The 16,255-nt window shown below is 56.1% G+C and overlaps 2 protein-coding genes across 8 annotated transcripts in view; one reads left to right on the top strand and one right to left on the bottom strand.

Moving 5' to 3' along the window:
- Window positions 1-11,875, top strand: part of CIZ1 (CDKN1A interacting zinc finger protein 1) — a 15,774-nt gene extending 3,899 nt beyond the window's left edge. For 3 of the 7 annotated variants that reach the window (XM_015594256.2, XM_006918009.3, XM_015594254.2), the window contains 13 exons: window positions 959-1,185; window positions 2,942-3,032; window positions 3,214-3,322; window positions 3,830-4,449; window positions 4,717-4,838; window positions 5,441-5,638; window positions 6,324-6,448; window positions 8,346-8,433; window positions 8,929-9,042; window positions 9,246-9,392; window positions 10,884-10,953; window positions 11,053-11,174; window positions 11,530-11,875. In XM_015594256.2, the coding sequence (XP_015449742.1) occupies window positions 959-1,185; window positions 2,942-3,032; window positions 3,214-3,322; window positions 3,830-4,449; window positions 4,717-4,838; window positions 5,441-5,638; window positions 6,324-6,448; window positions 8,346-8,433; window positions 8,929-9,042; window positions 9,246-9,392; window positions 10,884-10,953; window positions 11,053-11,174; window positions 11,530-11,745 (2,249 nt within the window). In that variant the 3' untranslated portion in view covers window positions 11,746-11,875. Of the gene's footprint in view, window positions 1-958; window positions 1,186-2,941; window positions 3,033-3,213; window positions 3,323-3,829; window positions 4,450-4,716; window positions 4,839-5,440; window positions 5,639-6,323; window positions 6,449-8,345; window positions 8,434-8,928; window positions 9,043-9,245; window positions 9,393-9,692; window positions 10,845-10,883; window positions 10,954-11,052; window positions 11,175-11,529 lie in introns of those variants that run through there. The other 4 variants (XM_025051296.1, XM_015594255.2, XM_006918010.3 and 1 more) reach the window with 3 other exon arrangements.
- A 954-nt stretch (window positions 11,876-12,829) lies between these two features.
- On the bottom strand, window positions 12,830-16,249 carry CUNH9orf16 (chromosome unknown C9orf16 homolog). Its single transcript, XM_006918008.2, has 2 exons — window positions 16,078-16,249; window positions 12,830-13,308 (listed from the first exon to the last, which is right to left on the bottom strand). Exons 1-2 carry the CDS (start codon window positions 16,154-16,156, stop codon window positions 13,136-13,138), a joined length of 252 nt encoding a protein of 83 aa, XP_006918070.1. The 5' UTR covers window positions 16,157-16,249; the 3' UTR covers window positions 12,830-13,135.
- Window positions 16,250-16,255: the final 6 nt, after the last annotated feature.

Below are 16,255 nucleotides of genomic sequence, written 5' to 3'. Positions count from 1 at the left end.
TCCTGCTATCTGGTGCAAAAACTGTGGTCGACATTCAGGCAGGAGATGAAGTGGCTTTGGCTGGGAGTGGAGATGGAAAGGGGAGTCTGGCTGGACCGGGAAGAGGGACAGGAGACAGGGTTGGTAGGATTTGGTGTTGGTTTGCATGGAAGAGGGGAAAAGAGAAGCAAGAGTCACAGGGCCCCCAGAATCCTGGCTGGCTCCACGGGGTCCCTCCCAGACACCCTACATAATCTCTCATTTGGTATCTGTTGTGTCATTGGTAGAGACAGTAATACCTACCCTGATGATGGCTGGGCCGTATAAGACCGTGCATGGAAAGTGCTTAGCAAGTGCCTGGTTCCCACGGTAGCTGGTGGGGCTGGGGGAGGGTCTTATTACTCCAGGGACCTGTCATCTTGGTGGTTCTCCCTATGGGTCTTGTGCTGGATCTTTTATATTCCTTAAGGTGTATCCTAGAGCAGGGGTCCCCAGCCCCTGTTTGGAACTGGGCCGCACAGCAGGTGAGCGGCAGGCGAGCGGGCGAAACTTCATCTGTATCTGCAGCCGCTCCCCAGCGCTAGCATCACCGCCTCAGCTCCACCTCAGATCATCAGGCATTAGATTCTCATAGGAGCCCAGGTCCTTGGTGCCAAAAAGTTTGGGGACCACTGTCCTAGAGTATGCCTAAGGATGAATGGGGTTGCTGGGGCTGCTCAAGCCACCGACCATGGAGGCATCTGGGATGGAAAAAGGCAGTGCCCCACCCCTCCCCAGCTAGAGCAGAAAGCCAGCCTTAAGCCCCTTCCCCCCAATGCCCGATGCCCAAGGTGGGACTGGGCCCTCGGCTCTCATCTCCCCTCTGGCTGACCTTGGGTGGGAAGGGTCATCTTTGAAGTTATCTGTGATGTTCCCATGATGCTTTGGGGGTCTGACCCCTGACCCTAACCAGGGTTGTAATCCCTCTTCTTGGTTTCAGGTAACCTCCGTGGCTACAACCTGGTAACCCCAAGCCTGACAGCCCCCAGCCTGACACCCCCTCAGCTGGGCACCCCAAATCTGCAGCAGTTCTTTCCCCAGGCCACTCGGCAGTCGCTGCTGGGTCCCCCTCCTGTCGGGGTCCCCATAAACCCCTCCCAGCTCAACCTTTCGGGGCGGACCCCCCAGAAACAGGCCCGGACCTCTTCTGGCACCCCCAATTGCAAGGTGAGTGGTGGCTGGAGTGGAGCAGGTAGGGATGGGTGTGAGAGAGGGCTTACCTGGGGATCCGCCCGCTCCCTACTGTGGCTCACACGGGCCTTTGGGCAGGTCACACTCCTCTTCGTGCCTCAGTTTCTTCATCTGTGAAATGAGCAGGAGGTACGTTGGACTTGTCTAGCGTTTTCCAAACTTCAGATAGTTAGGAACCCCTTATGTGATTTTGCCATGTCGAAACAGCAACAGGATGATCGTTTACTTAATATTTCTTTTTTTAAAAAAATCGGAGTATAATTGACATATAACGCATTAGTTTTAGATGTATTCTACAGTTCTCTTTAAGATCAGCACAGCCCAATGGAATTAAAATGCAAGCCATATATGTAATTTGAGTTTTTCTAGTAATTACATTAACGGAGTAACACGAAACAAGTGGAGTTAATTTTATTCATATATTTTATTTAACCCAATATATTAAAAAATTATCATTCCAACATGAAGCAACATAAAAAGAATGACGTATTTTACATTCCTTTTTTTTTTTTTTTTCTTTTGGTGTTAAGTCTTAAAATCTGATGTGTGTATTTTATACTGACATCTCAGTTTGGCTTGCCACATTTCAAGTGCTCAGAAGCCACCCACATGTGGCTAGTGACTCCTGTCTGGGAAAGCACAGCGTTAAATGAAGTAGCTTCTTCTCAGTTCCATTTAGAAAACTTTATATCACTACCTAAAATTTAAAATCAGTGTAAATTAACTGCCATACACAGAAGTAAAAGAAAGGTAATCGGGGTGGAATAATGTTATAAAAATCCTGAACTCGACAGTGTTGCCATTTGAAGGTTCTGAGCCTGCACCCCTGGCTCCTGCTGGTTGAGAGGTGGTAAAATTGTCAAAAAGACTTTCCCTGACATAAGCAGAAAGACTCAAGGAGACTTGCAAAGGGAATCACGTCCTGCCTGAGTCCCCCTGCAGGGGACTCAGAAGTGCAGATGACGCATCTGGCCCGGAGATCCTGGGGAGCGGGGTATTGGGGTGGTAATGATGGTAAGACATTGATGCAAATGATGCTCCCACCAGTTAATTGAGACTGTGGAAAATGCCACAAAGGGGAAACCCCAGGCCCACTGAGGACCTGTCCTAGGGATCTAAACCTGCTCCGGGGTCAGGAAGGCTTTCTGCAAGAAGGGCCTTTGAGACTTGGGATGAAGGCCTGGGGCAGGAAGACGCCTGGGGCTTCCGGGAACCTAGGAAGGCCAGTGTGGGTGTAGAAGGGGGAAGGGGGAGAGTGGAGAGAGCTGAGGCTGGAGGGGTGGGTGCGGGGTAGAGGTCAGATTGTGTAGGGAGTCGGGGAGGTGGTGTCAGACTCTGGGTGAAAAAAGAGTACACTCCGGGTCTACAAGAAACACAGGAGGGTTTCAGCTTGCAAGAGACAGGAGACATGATCAGGTTTGCCTTTGAGAAGGATTCCTCTGGCGGCTTTGTGGAGACGAGGGTGGGGAAGTCAGGAGGCAGCACTGCAGCCAGGAGAGGGCCTGTGTCCCCCAAACGTGGGTTTACTTGACAGGTGGCTAGATGGAACTCCCTAGACACCATTCCCAGAGTGTTTAGGATCATCTCTTGGCAGCTCTGGGGCCAGGCCCGTCAAAAGTCCCCAGGGCCCTTCATCTCCTGGTGGACTATTGCAGCTGCTGCTGGGCAAGGATGTGCAAGGATGTTCAAGGGGGGGTAGTGGATGTCAGATATGGTTTCTGAAAGGAAGCAGGATTCTTCTTCCCAGACGACGCCTGTGGAAGACGGGGCAGACCCCCCAGAGGGGTCTGAGGAAGCCACAGAGCCCCGAACAGACACACCAGGTGAGAGAAGTTGCTGGCCCTTCAGAGGGGACACAGGTTGGGGCAAGTGGGCGTAGGGTTGGTAATGGCAGTAGATCTGGGAGGCAGGGATCTTGGTGGGGGGTGAGCCCAGGTCCCAACCCCCAAAGCTTGTTCGTGCTTTACCTGCCACTGGCAGTCACTCATCTGCTTTTCATTCTAGATCGAGATTCCCCTCCCTGCCCAGATGGCATCGCTAAGGAGAATCATGCTCCAGCACCTGAGCCAGAGTCTTGTGAGGCATCTGAGCCACCAGCTAAAAGGTCTAAGAGGTAACTGATGCTGAAAACCTGCCGGGGTCCAGGAAGCCTGTACTCCCATTCCTGCAAAGACAAGTGGGTGTACGTGGGGGCAGGAGCCTTTAGGGGGAGAGGTGCAAGGAAGGGGCTTTGGCTTCTGGCTTGGAGGAGGGCCAGACCTAATTCTGCGCCTCACCTGGGCAGACAGACTCTAGTGCCTTTACTGTGACTGAACCACCTGGAAGCAGACGAGGTGGCCCAGCTGGAGAGGTGAAGATATGCGCCTGGGACCTCAGGGTGGCCAGAGGGTGGGCAGCTTTACAGGGCCTTGGATACATATTAGCAAGTTGTAGGAGGTGGGAGCGAGTGACCTTGCCAATTTATTTAAGTGACAGTGGGGCCCTGAAAGTCGAAGCCCTCGCCTTAATGCGCAGCTTACGTGTGGTAGAGCAGTGATTGGAGCTTGAGTCTTGGCCTTTTTAGGGAGCCCCTGGGGCCAATTGGAAGACATGAATTTGATCTTCTTTTGATCCTGCCTAGCTCAGAGGAACCCACAGAGAAGGGGCCCCCAGGGCAGCTACAGGCGAAGGTCCAGTCACAGGCCCGGATAACAGCACCGAAGCAGACACAGACACCTGAGCTGCTGCCTGAGCCACCAGAAGCCCGAGTGCTGCCACGATTCCAGCCACGGGTTCTGCAGATCCAGGCGCCGGTGCAGACACAGACTCAGCCACAGATGCCACCAGTGGACACCCAGGTGCAACCAAAGATGCAGAAGCAGGCACAGACACAGACCATTCCAGAGCACTTAGTGCCACAGCAGCTGCAGCTCCAGAAAGAAGAGGCGGAGCCACTGAAGCAGGTGCAGCCACAAGTGCAGCCACAGGCACATTCACAGCCCCCAAGGCAGGTACAGCCACAGCTGCAGAAGCAGGCACAGACGCAGACATATCCACAGGTCCAGGCAGAAGCACAGCCCAAGGTCCAGTCAGTGGAGCATCCACCGGAGCAACCTCCCTTACAGTCGCCAGTGCATCCACCCGACCGGACCCAGGAACGGCCTCAGACCCAGCCACAGGTGCCAGCATCAGATCCAGCACTGGTTCCGGTTCATTCCACTGTGCCAGAGATGCCGCCTAATACGGTAGAAGCTGGAACGGGTAAGTGATTGCTGGCTCCCAGCTGGTCCAATGACGGGACAGCTCTTTCCTCCCTGCCCAGACCCTTCTTTCCTCCCAGGGCACTGTCCAGCCCTGACTGGGTGCTGCCTGGGATCGAGGGTTGGATCTAGAACCAGGATTTGGGGCCATTTATACCAGAGGCTTCAAGGCCTTGGCTGTGGGCAGAGAAGGTGGCCCTTGGGCCCAGGTCTCTCTGAGCCAGGTGAGAGATGGACCCTGGGAAACAGAGCACATCTATCATTTCAGGCCTGGAGGAGGCCTTGACGGAGCCAGTGGGCGCCCAGGCCAGTGTGGAGGGGACCCAGGAGGAGCTGACCGGTGGCCTGGATGTGGGCGAATGTGAAAAAAGAGCCGGAGAGATGCTCAGGGTGGGTAGCAACGCTAGTGGGGCAGAGTGAGGACCACAGTGCCCAGCAGTGGCAGGGCCTTTCCTGCCCCAGCCCACCTCGGGGGCCCCTCGTGTCCCCCTCCCCACCGGGAAATGGACCACAGCCCCTCTGCCTGGGTTTGACAGTGGTTCATCCAACTGTCATGCTGTTGTGTTGTCTTCCCATGCCTTTGCCCTGAAGATCCGGAGGTACTTTTGGTGACAAGAGTCCCTTCAGCCCGCTCATCCCATAACAAGGGCCCCTAGTCCCCTCACATGGGTATCATTTTTCTAGTGCAGAGAGCAGAGTGGCAGCCCATGCTGGGGGTTTGGGTCCCAGCTCCGCCTCACGGTGAATTGTGGCCAAACCCATTTCCTTCTCGTGTTTCCATCTGTCATGTGAGGAGTGGGTTGGGTAGGCTTGAGGTAGGTAGGCCTGGCTTTCAGTCCTGACGGTACTGCTTCCTAGCTGTGTGGGCCTGGGGCAGTCACCTAGCAGCTCGGAGCCTGGAAAGTGGGCCGTAGGAGGGCCCGATGAGATGTTCAGCACCGGGGCTGGCCCACCATCGATGCCCAGCTGCTCTGCTCCTGCTCCCGGTGCAGGTATGGGGTGCCGGGGGCTCCCTGAAGGTCACCATCCTGCAGAGCAGCGACAGCCGGGCCTTCAGCACTGTACCCCTCACACCCGGGCCCCGTTCTGGTGACTCTACCTCTGCCACCCCTGCCGCCACCAGCACGCCCTCTAAGCAGACCCTTCAGTTCTTCTGCTACATCTGCAAGGCCAGCTGCAACAGCCAGCAGGTACCGCCAGCCGGGCCCTGGGCGGGGGGTGGAGTGGAGGGTCTGTGCGGGATCCCCGGCCTGCCCTGTCCACGGAGGGGGCGGCCTTGTGCGCCCCACCCTTGGCAGCTGTGCATTTGCTCAGTAAACATTTTCTCACCAGCCATGAAGGGAGGGGTTTAGAGTCAGGCAGAACTGGTTTGAATCAGCCCTGAGCAGCTGTGTAGACCTCCGAAGGTGAATTCTACCCTTTGTGCCTTGGTCGTCTCGCGCATCAGATGAAGAAACATTTAGAACCCAGCTCGTCGGGTGGTTCTGAGGATTCAGCGACTTGACGCTGAAGTCCTGAGCCCCCGGCCCAGCCCAGCGTGAGCCTAGCGTTCATAACAGCATCATGCTTGTATTATTCCTTCTGGTGCTGTTGTTACCTCTGTCCCACTTTGCCTCACCTGGGCAGAAGGGGGACCTGGACATTAATGAGACTGCTCCTTGTCCTTGAGGCACTCAGGGTCTCCAGGAGGAGCAGGAGCTCTGGCTGCCGTGTGCTCACTGTGTCCTCTGTTTCCGCCCTCTGGGCCGCACAGCATTATCAGCGGTGGCAGGGCGGCCATGAAGCCGAGGTCGGAGGCCTCCTCCCTGGGCCCCAGGCCTGACTGCTGTTCCGGGGCTCACCCCTCACGCCCATCCCTCGCTCCCACCTATGCAGGAGTTCCAGGACCACATGTCGGGGGCCCAGCACCAGCAGCGACTCGGGGAGATCCAGCACATGAGCCAAGCCTGCCTCCTGTCCCTGTTGCCTGTGCCCCGGGATGTCCTGGAGAGAGAGGACGAGTGAGTGGGGGATCGCGGAGTGTCTGTCCTGGGGGTGGGCAGTCTCACGGGCCAGGTGGGGCTGAGAGGGGCCCCGAGTCTGCCATCTGCAAGGTCTGCCTTTGTGTTAAGCATCACCCTCCCCCAGAGGCCTCTTCATGCCATTACCTTTGTGGCCTTGGACCTCAGTTTTCCTCATCTGTAAAATGTCCTGGGGAGGGATGCAGTGAACCAGTTCCTGAAGGTTCCATCCAGGCAGGAACAGTGTGGCCATCCACGTGGGAAGGAAGTGGGTTGTGGCACTGGGGCTGCTCCCCTGTCCCCCTGGCATGTGTGCTGACCCCACCATAGGGGCACGATGGTGAGGGTCAGGTCATCTTGTAGCCTGAGGTTAGAGCTACTCTGCCTCTCCCCCTTTCATTGTCATGGGTGCTTGGTCGATTAGACACCCCGTCGGCCTTCCCGGAGTCTGGGATCAACTCTCCGGCGGCGGTGGGGCGGGGGAGGTGCGGGGTCGGGGCAGGTGGAAGCTGGAGGCCCTTTCACAACCCTGTGGGCAGTCACAGAGGCCTGCTGGGGCTGGGAGGCGTCATCAGTGAGAGAAGCAGGTCGGTGTTGGATCGGGCCGTCCTGGGGGACATGGTGGGCTCTGCGTCACAGCTGCCCCTCAGCTCCTGGTCCCATCCCTTAGTTTTTCAGGAAAGACCAGAAACGCAGATTTGTATGTGAAATCTCCCAATTTCAAAAGGTTAATAGCTAGTTCAGAATTAAAACAAACCCCATGGAGGCCAAATGAAACCCTTTCTCAGGCTGGACAGGCCCTGAGGCAGTCGTCAGGGACTCTTCCGTGGGCGTTTACAGAGAGTCCTAACTTGAAGTCTCAAGTGGGGTGAGGGGACAGGAGCTCTGAGTGACAGGGAGCAGCACTGTCTCCAAAGGCGGCTGTGTCTCTGTTAGCAGTCCTCAATCTGAGAACAGTTTCCCTGCGTGGTTTTGCAGTATGTTCTCGAGCCTTAAACCTCCCCCTGCCCCCTGACCTAGGAGTCAGACATAGGCGAAATAATCACACAGGAGGAAGGTGACTGACTCACAAAGATGTTCCTAGCAGAGTTAATGTAATCGTGAAAAAACGCAATTAGGAATTGTCTAAAATATCCCAAACTTGGAGATTAGTTGGATCATTAAGTTTAGCCCATGTGGTAGAGCAATTAATAAACAGGATAATGGCGGGAATTTATGTCTGTGATCCAGTGTCAGGTTAGAACAGGATTCATAATTGCATTTGCAGAATGAGCTTGATCAAGTCCAAATAAATCTCGTGACACAAGAACACTGAACAGGTGGGGGGATTCGTCAAACTGGCCAATGACATCTCCCTCGAATGCTGACTTGGTCCCGAGGCCACGCAGACAGTGGCAGTCCTGTGCCAGGCCCTGGGGATTCTCGGATGGAATGCCAGCCTGTCAGAGCCCACCACGGCCCAGTGCGAGTGGAGACGGGATCAGGTCCTGCCAATTCATCACGGACAGTGTGCGGCAGGGGCACTTTGGGGTCTCAGCGGGAGTCCTGGCTTACTGGGATGGGGACAGGTCCAGGAATGGAGGAAGGGAAGAGCTCTGGGAATGACAGGGCATTTAAACCGCAGGAGAAAGAGAAGTTTTCGAGGCCAGATAACTTCAGTTGCGTCACTGTCCTGGTGGCCCCCGGTATCCTGAATGCTTCTAAATCTCATTCCCCGCCCCTCAAGTTTCCTTGGTGGTTCTTGTTTAAGTATTGGTCCAGATGAATCTCAGAACCATTTTAAGTTTCCGAAAAATATCCTGTTGGAAAGGCACTGCATTTATGGAGCATCTGGGAGAGCCGCTGTCTGTCCAGTAAGAACATCATGTCACACTCTGCTTGTTTTGTCCTCGTTCAGAGAGCCTCCTCTGAAGCGCTGGTGCCACACCTGCCAGGTCTACTACATGGGAGACCTGATCCAGCACCGCAGGACACAGGACCACAAGGTATGAGGGCCTGCGCGCTGTGAAGGCGCCTCCGTGTGCTGTCTCCAAGCCACGGGCTGGGAAGGAGGTCGCCCAGGTTGGGAGTGAAAGTCAGGGCCAGCCTGTGTCTCTGCAGGGCCATCACTCGTGAGTGTGGCTTTTCGATGAGTCCGTCGTGCTTCTTCTCTGGGCTTCAGTTTCCCCGTCTGTCCAGCATGGCAGAGCACCATCTCACCTTGCCGTTCAGCCGTGGGGCTCATGCGGCTCCTTTGGCGGTACCCTCTCTCCCTGTTTTCTCTCTGTCCTGTCTCTCTCTCTTGCCATCTGCCGTCCCATCTCAGAGCCAGCAGCAGAGGGAGGGTACCTGTTGCCCATGCTCTGGTACAGGGGCAGAGTACAGCCAGCTGATTACAGATGTGGTGGCCTGCAGCTGGGAGGTGAAGTCTCACTGGGCACTGCCCGGCTGCACATGGAGACACTGCCCGCCACCCGCTTGGTCTGCCCTCCTTTCCCTAGATCGCCAAACAGTCCCTGCGACCTTTCTGCACCGTTTGCAACCGCTACTTCAAGACTCCTCGCAAATTTGTGGAGCACGTGAAGTCCCAGGGGCACAAAGACAAAGCCAAGGAGGTAACCTCAGCTCTTTCTGGGGGACATGGGGGCCCAGAGAGGTACAGAGCCTTAGCCAGAGCCACAGAGCAAATTGAGATTTATCCCAGTCAAAACTCATAGCAGGTCCCGAGGGATTGGGATTCCCAGGGGTGTGGGCTCTGTGGGGCATGGCACCTTGGCTGCCCTGAGCTGACCTGAGCCCTGGCCCCTCCCCCGGGCAGCTGAAGACTCTCGAGAAGGAGATAGCCGGCCAAGACGAGGACCACTTCATCACAGTGGACGCCGTGGGCTGCTTCGAGGGTGATGAGGAGGAAGAGGAGGAGGAGGACGAAGAAGAAATCGACGTTGATGAGGAATTCTGCAAGCAGGTGTTTGGAGAAGGAGGGGGTTCGGAAGGCAGGCTGGAGGCTAGAGTCAGCCCAGGGGGACTTTGTCCCACTTCCTAGGGGCCAAGAGGCACTGTGCTGGCCTTTCTAGACACTCATGCCTGCCACAATTTAGTACTAATAGGAGCTATATTCTAGATGATTATAGGGTGGCAGGTGAAATATGCAGGGGACCCCAAAGCTGGCTGAAATTCTGACCTGTGTTGAGGAAGGGAAAAGGCATCCTGGGCTGAGGGAACAGCGTCAATAAAAGGCATGGGGGGGACTCTGCGTTGTGTATAGGAAGCGTCAGTGAAGATGATGACGACGGCGAGCAGTCAACATTTTTTTGAGCACCTACTACGTGCCAGACTTGCACCCAGCACTTTCCTGCAGAATCTCACCAACCTGGATGCCAGGAAGTGCGACTCCAGAGCCTGTGCTGGGAACGCCCTCGCTCCTCTGTCGTCCATGAGTGGGGAGCTGGAGGGTCCTGGATTCTTTTCCGTTTAACCAAAGTTTCCAGGGCACCTTTTCTGGGCCAGGCCCTGGTGCTGGACACCAGGGATTCGTGGGGACCAAGGCCTGGCCCCTGCTCTCACAGAGCTCCCGTTACGGTCTAGGGTGGTGACGGAGCACAGAGGGGCTATGGATGGAGGGTTGTGAGGGTGGCCCTCAGCCCTGAGCAGCTTCGGGCTGAAGCCAGCTGTGCTTCTCAGTGGTCAGCATTAGTGTCCTCGGCAAGCCTCTTGGCCTCTCTCAGCCTCAGTTTTCTCTGCTCAGAAGTAGTAGCCCCAGCTCAGGCTATGAGGAAGGGTTGCAGCCCAGGGTGGCAAACAGAAGTAGGTTCACTCTTTGAAGTCATGTTTGCCTGGGACACAGTGCAAGGCACTGCTAGGCATGGCGGGGCTGACGTGGCTGGAGTCAGATAGCCTTGTCTGGAAGGGGCATATGTCCAGCAGGTGTGATGAAGGGTCCTAGATCACTTGAAACTCACAACCCCCCAGGACTGAGGTCACTGCAGCATCAGCTAGGAACTTAGGGACCTGGCAGGGGGCTTACAGTTAAGAATGTAACCAGGACTTGGGACCCACCAGGGTTCACCACCTTGCACCTCCCCAAGCCAGCTGTGTAACCCCAGGCACGTGAGTGGGCCTCGGTTTCCTATTATGTAAAATGGGTGAACCACAGAAGATTGTTGTGAACATTCAGTGAGGTGACATGTGTGATGTGTTGGGCACACCTGGGATGTATTATGGCCACTGGGAGCAGGAGGGCTTCCTGGAGGAGGGGACTGAAAGCATAGATTGGGAAGGGTACTCTGGGAGGCAGGATCAGCTGTGCAGAGGTTCAGAGAATGCCACCCACAACCTCCTCGATATCAAGGGGACGGTATGTTGAAGAGCATGGGTGGGTCCCAGGGGTCCCCTCACCTGCATTCAGGGGATGGGGTCTAGGGAACCCAGATTTGAGGCCCACACTTGCATGTTCCAGGTGAGGTCCAGAGATACATCCGTAGAGGAATGGAAAGGCTCAGAGACCTACAGCCCCAACACTGCATACGGTAAGACCCCAGCCCTGACCCCAGCCTCCAAGTGACCCATCCCAACCATGGCATCCTGGCCAGGTAACCTATCCCCTTGTCATCTTCTTTTTCCCTCAGGTATGGACTTCCTGGTGCCCGTGATGGGCTACGTGTGCCGCATCTGCCACAAGTTCTACCACAGCAACTCAGGGGCGCAGCTCGCCCACTGCAAGTCCTTGGCCCACTTCGAGAACCTGCAGGTGAGCCGGGCCTCCTGCCCGGGACTCAGACTCCATCCGAACTGATGGAGATGATGGCCAGTGGCCACATCCGTCCTGTGCTTGACCTTGGCCCCGAGGCCCACCCAACAGGGAGGCCCTTCCCACAAAGGGAGCCAGAGCCAGCGTGGTGCCGGGCTCTTTCCGCTGTTGTTCTGGGGGGCTGCTGAGGGCCAGGCTGCTAGCCCTAGAGCCCTGGCCCAGGGAGTGTGAGCACATCACACGGGGTTGCACAGTATGTCCACTGCTGTCTCAGCTGGGTTGGGGAAGCACCTGCTGGCCAGGAGCGTACCAGGTAGGGAGGGAGTCCCACCTCACCTGTACCCTCTATGTCTAGAAATACAAGAAGGCCAAGAACCCCAGCCCCACCACCAGGCCTGTGAGCCGCCAGAGTGCCATCACTGCCCGGAACGCCTTGACTGCTCTGTTCACCTCCAACGGCCGCCCACACATCTACCCCAGCGTCCAGGACAGAGCAAAACCCCCCCGCAAGGTGACGCCTCAACCCCCTCAGCCCCCACCACCCCGGCGCTCAACCCGCCTCAAAACCTGATAGAAGGAGCTTCCTACACCAGTGGCGTCTGGGTCCAGATCTGCTCTGCTTTGTAGGAGTCTGCATGGAAACTGTGACATAGTGTTTTTACTCAGAACCCAATAAAAGAAAGTAGTTTGGCTGTACAGTCCTCACCAGCACTTCTGCCTGGGTGGACGGGGGAAGGGGTACATCCCAGCCAGCTCTAAGCAGCGCCCAGCCTCTGTAGGCACAGTGTGGGGGCAGAATTGGAAGGCCAAAGACAGGTTCGCTAGCCAGGGAACCTGGGATCACACGGCACTTCACCTCTCCAGCCTGTTTACCTCTTAATGATGCATCAGGGCTAGGAAAGTACCTTCAAGTAAGATCTCATTTAATCTGGTTCCCCCCCAAATTAGATGATGAAACAGAGGCCTAGCAAAGTCAAGTAACTTGCTGAAGGTCATACATCTGGTGAGTGGCCGGGATTTGACCCTGGGCCTGAGCGCTGGACCCCGGTGCTGGCCTCTCTCTCCAGCTGGACCCTGTGGAAGCAGAAGTGCAGGAACAGGGCCCTTGCTGCTCCTCTGGATCTGAGTTCATGGTTCACTAGTGAGGACCCTGCCCTTCTCATCAGGTGACCCCATCCATGATGAATCACCAGTGGGCCCAGGTGTGGGGCCCAGGCTGAGTTGGAGCTTTAGTTCTGCTATTTCCCCATTTGGAAAGACCCTTATAGACAGACAAGTAGATCAAGCCTGTCATTGGCCGGCTGGGGCCAAGAGAGGGCGGTGCCCAAGGTTGAACAGCATGTCTTGGTGTTGGTGTCTTAGTGAAAGGCCTCAGGACCCAGGGAAGCTAAGAGCATCACACACGGTCACATAGCATGTCCAGTGCTCTCTCAGCCCGGCTGGGGAAGCAGCTGCTGGCCAGGAGCGTACCAGGTGGGGAGGAAGCCCTGACCTCACCTGCACCCTCTGTGTCCACACAAGAAGGCCAAGAACCCCAGCCCCGCCACGGGCCCACGGCCGCCAATGCATGAGCAATGCCTGGAACTCCTTGACTGCTCTGGTCACCTGTGTCGGCCCCTGGGGTCCTCATCTCAGGACACAGGAGAGAGGCACAGTGCTGTTGGAGACCCGTTTAATGTGGACATTCAAGGCCTGGGTAGAATGGAGAGTGCCCAGGAATTGGGCAGGCAGGCAAGGTGGGTGGGTCGCAGGTCCACACCTGGACCCCGGAGGGGAGGCCCGGTGGTGGGGGCTGGCCCAGACACGCCGAGGGGAGTACCTGAAGGTGGCCCAGGCAGGAAGACCCACCAGGGGACCTGCAGGCCAGCCCTTGAGAAGATATGTAAGTCAGGTAGTGTGTGCCCAGGCCAGAGCCTGGCTCAGGAATGCAGGGTTGGGGCCTGGTTGGGGGCTCCTGGAGCCTAGGGGCTGGCATCGCTGGGGGCCTCCCCGAGCTGCTGCTGGAACTCGAGGCGCGTCTGCTGGTTGGACTCAAGCAGCTCCTGGAGGCGGGCATGGAGGTGGTCGTTCTTCTCCTCCAGGTGGTCCAGACAGGAGTTGATCTGGTCCAACATGGAGTTGATGGCAGCATATTCTAGAAGGAAGAGGAAAGAGAGCCAAGGTCCTGTGTCTCTCCAGGGCTCACGGATACCCTCCCTCAAATCGTTATCCCCCATCCTGCCTCCAGAAAGTCTTTGGCAAGGCCCTACTCTTCCCTGAGCCTCTCCCCATCTGGAAAATGGGTGGATATCAAAAGAGGAAAGGCTTTGGATAAATAATACCTTGGCACACCATCCTTTTTTCTAGGGTTAGGATGGTCAGGGGTAGATCCGCCAGCCAGTGTCCGGCCTAGGAAGTCCTGCCGGGTGCCAATCTCCTTTCTACTTCCTTTATCTGCCTAGAGGCCAGAGCCCACATGCCCGAGTTGGGTAATCAAAGCCTCTGTCCCCAGGCAGCTCTTCTATGGCTTCCGCCCTCAGGATAAAGTACCCAGAAGACTCCAAGGCCCCACTCCCCTCTCCAGCCCCATGTCCCATGCCTTTTCCTTTCCTCTCTCACATCTGCTTTGCCTACCTCAGGCCCCTTGAACGTGCTATTGCCTCTGCCTGGAATGCACTGTGTCCTGCTTTCCCTCCTCTCTTCCTGGATAAGTCCCACTCATTTTTCAAGTCTCAGCGTGGATGTCGCCAGAGGGAGCCCTCCCAATGGCCCAGACTGGATTAGGCCTCTATTCCTGATACCCCTCCTAACACTTCCATGGCCCTCGCCTCCAGATTGACTTGTGATTGTTTGTGTGCTGGTCAGTCTTCCCGACCAGACTACAGAGTTCCGTGAGAGGTGGAAGGGTCTCGTGTTCACTGCTGTTTCCCAGAGGTCTTCACTGTCACACAATAAGCATTTGTTGAATGAATGAATGAATGGATGAATGAATGAGGCCTCTAACTGCCCGGCCTTTCTGCCTTTGCTCAACTGTTCCTGCCACCACCCAGGATGCTTCAACCACAACAGCCATTTAAGGACAAGCTCAAAACGCCCCTTCTTTTGAGAAGCCTTCCCTGGTCTCCACCAGAAACCATCACTCCCTCCTCCACAGCCGCTCCTGACCTGCCTCTCTCAGCAACACAATGTCCCTTAGGACCCAAGGTCTGGGCCTGTGCCCAATGCGGGACCCAGTTCTGAGCCAGTCCATGACTCAGATACACTTCGCTGCCAGCTTAGGACAAAGGGGAAGTGGCTGACAGTGTTTGGAAAAGGCCAGGGCTGGAGGAGTATGTCTGGGATGTGGGTAAGAATATGTCTGCATTCCGGAGGAAAAGCATCCATCACCCAGAGCTGGCACACCTCAGAGAGGCCAGAGTCCTGGAAGGTCTGCTGGATCTTACAGCCCGCCTCTCTTGTGGCACAGAAGGGGAAATCGAGGCCCAAGAAGGAAGGGACCTGCCCAGGGTCCTCCACTTGGTGGCAGAGCCAACTTAGGGTCAGGGGCACTTGGGTTTCAGCTCAGCTCTGCCCCACGCCAGCAAGTTCCTGCAGCTGTCAGGAGAAGGGAAAGAACTGGGTAGCCGTGAGGATTCAAATATATCAAGAACTCAAGGAGGGTCTGGCCACAGCAAGTACTTAATAGATGGTCATTATTACCAACGTTTCACTTTGTGTCGGGAGACACAGCCAGGAGAAGGATTTGGAGAGGCAGGTATCTCCACACCACTGGGGCCAGGCTTTACCTGTCTCAAGGGCACTTTCCAGCTCCAAGCCTTTGCCTCCCTCCGCCCCACTGTGCTAAGTCCTGTGATTTTACCAGCGTCCACTCAATGTGTCTGGGAGGCCCTTCCCAATGCTCCCACCACAGCTGTCAGCATGATTAGACACACCTGGCCGCTGTTCACCAGCAGTGCCCCGGGGCAAAGCTGGCCAGCCCTCCACTTGGCCCTGTGGGAGGTCTTCTACCTCTATTAAATGCAAACCCTGGGTGACGAACGTGTTATAAAACTATTGGGGTGACGGATGTGCAACTCTGCGAATATTCTAAAACCCACTGAATTGTACAATTTAAATGGATAACCTGTACCATATGTAAATGATAGCTCAATAAAGCTGTTACCAAAACAAAATGCAGACTATACTTACCCCACATTTACTAAGCCCTGCACTCTGAGTGAATAAACCAATCTTTATTACACTAAAGAGAATAATAATAAGCACTTACTGAACACTCGCATGCTTGAAACCTATAAGTATCTTCCATTCGTTTTCTCATTTAATTCTGACACATCTCAATGCAGGAGACACTCATTATTTTGCACATGGGGAAACTGAGGCTCCAGAGGGTAAGAAAGGGAATTGATGGTTCACTCTCCACACCCCACCTCCCACCTCCCGCAGTGCTGTGCACGAAATAGGCTGCTCTGTAAGAAAGTGACATTCACCAGGGCTTCGGGCCACACCGGAAAAGGTGGCAGGGAACGCTGACTCAGCAGGACGGGCGCGCCCACCCAGACAGCCCCTTCTGCCGAGTCCAAACCAGCCACGTCTGATCCCCTCACGAGCCACCATCCTCACAGGGGCTGAACGAAGTGGCTGGAGCAAATGCCAAAAGGGTGCGTGTCCCATAAGCCGCCTGTTTCCCCATTTATAAAACGGGGACGGTTGCCCACAGTTCTGGAATGGTGCGGTTTCCAGCGACCCACCCGCAGGTGCTCGCCCTGAACCCCGAGACGGCTCCTGTAGCTGCAACTCACCCAGGGACGGGGCGCGGTGGAAGGGCTCTGCGGTCCCTTCTAAGCCCCTATCCCGGACCCGATTCCCTTTCCCAGGGGTACCCCTGGTAAAGCAAAGGTCCCTTCGGCAGTTCCCCCTGAGTCACCTGCTTCCCCGAAGCTGTCGTCCTCGCCTTCCGCGCCCGCCTCCACCGGCATGCCCAGGTCCCCGTTGGGGCCCGACATTGCGGGCTCGGGCGCCGCAAGGGCCGCGAGAAGATGAGACGCGGCGACCGTCACGCCAGCAGAGCGCGCCGGGCGGAAGGCGGCGGCGGCGAAGGCGGC

The sequence above is a fragment of the Pteropus alecto genome, unplaced genomic scaffold (genome assembly GCF_000325575.1).
Source record: "Pteropus alecto unplaced genomic scaffold, ASM32557v1 scaffold67, whole genome shotgun sequence".
Lineage (NCBI taxonomy): Eukaryota > Metazoa > Chordata > Mammalia > Chiroptera > Pteropodidae > Pteropus > Pteropus alecto.
Note: the sequence above shows the minus strand (reverse complement) of the source record. Positions and strands in the feature narration are given on the sequence as shown.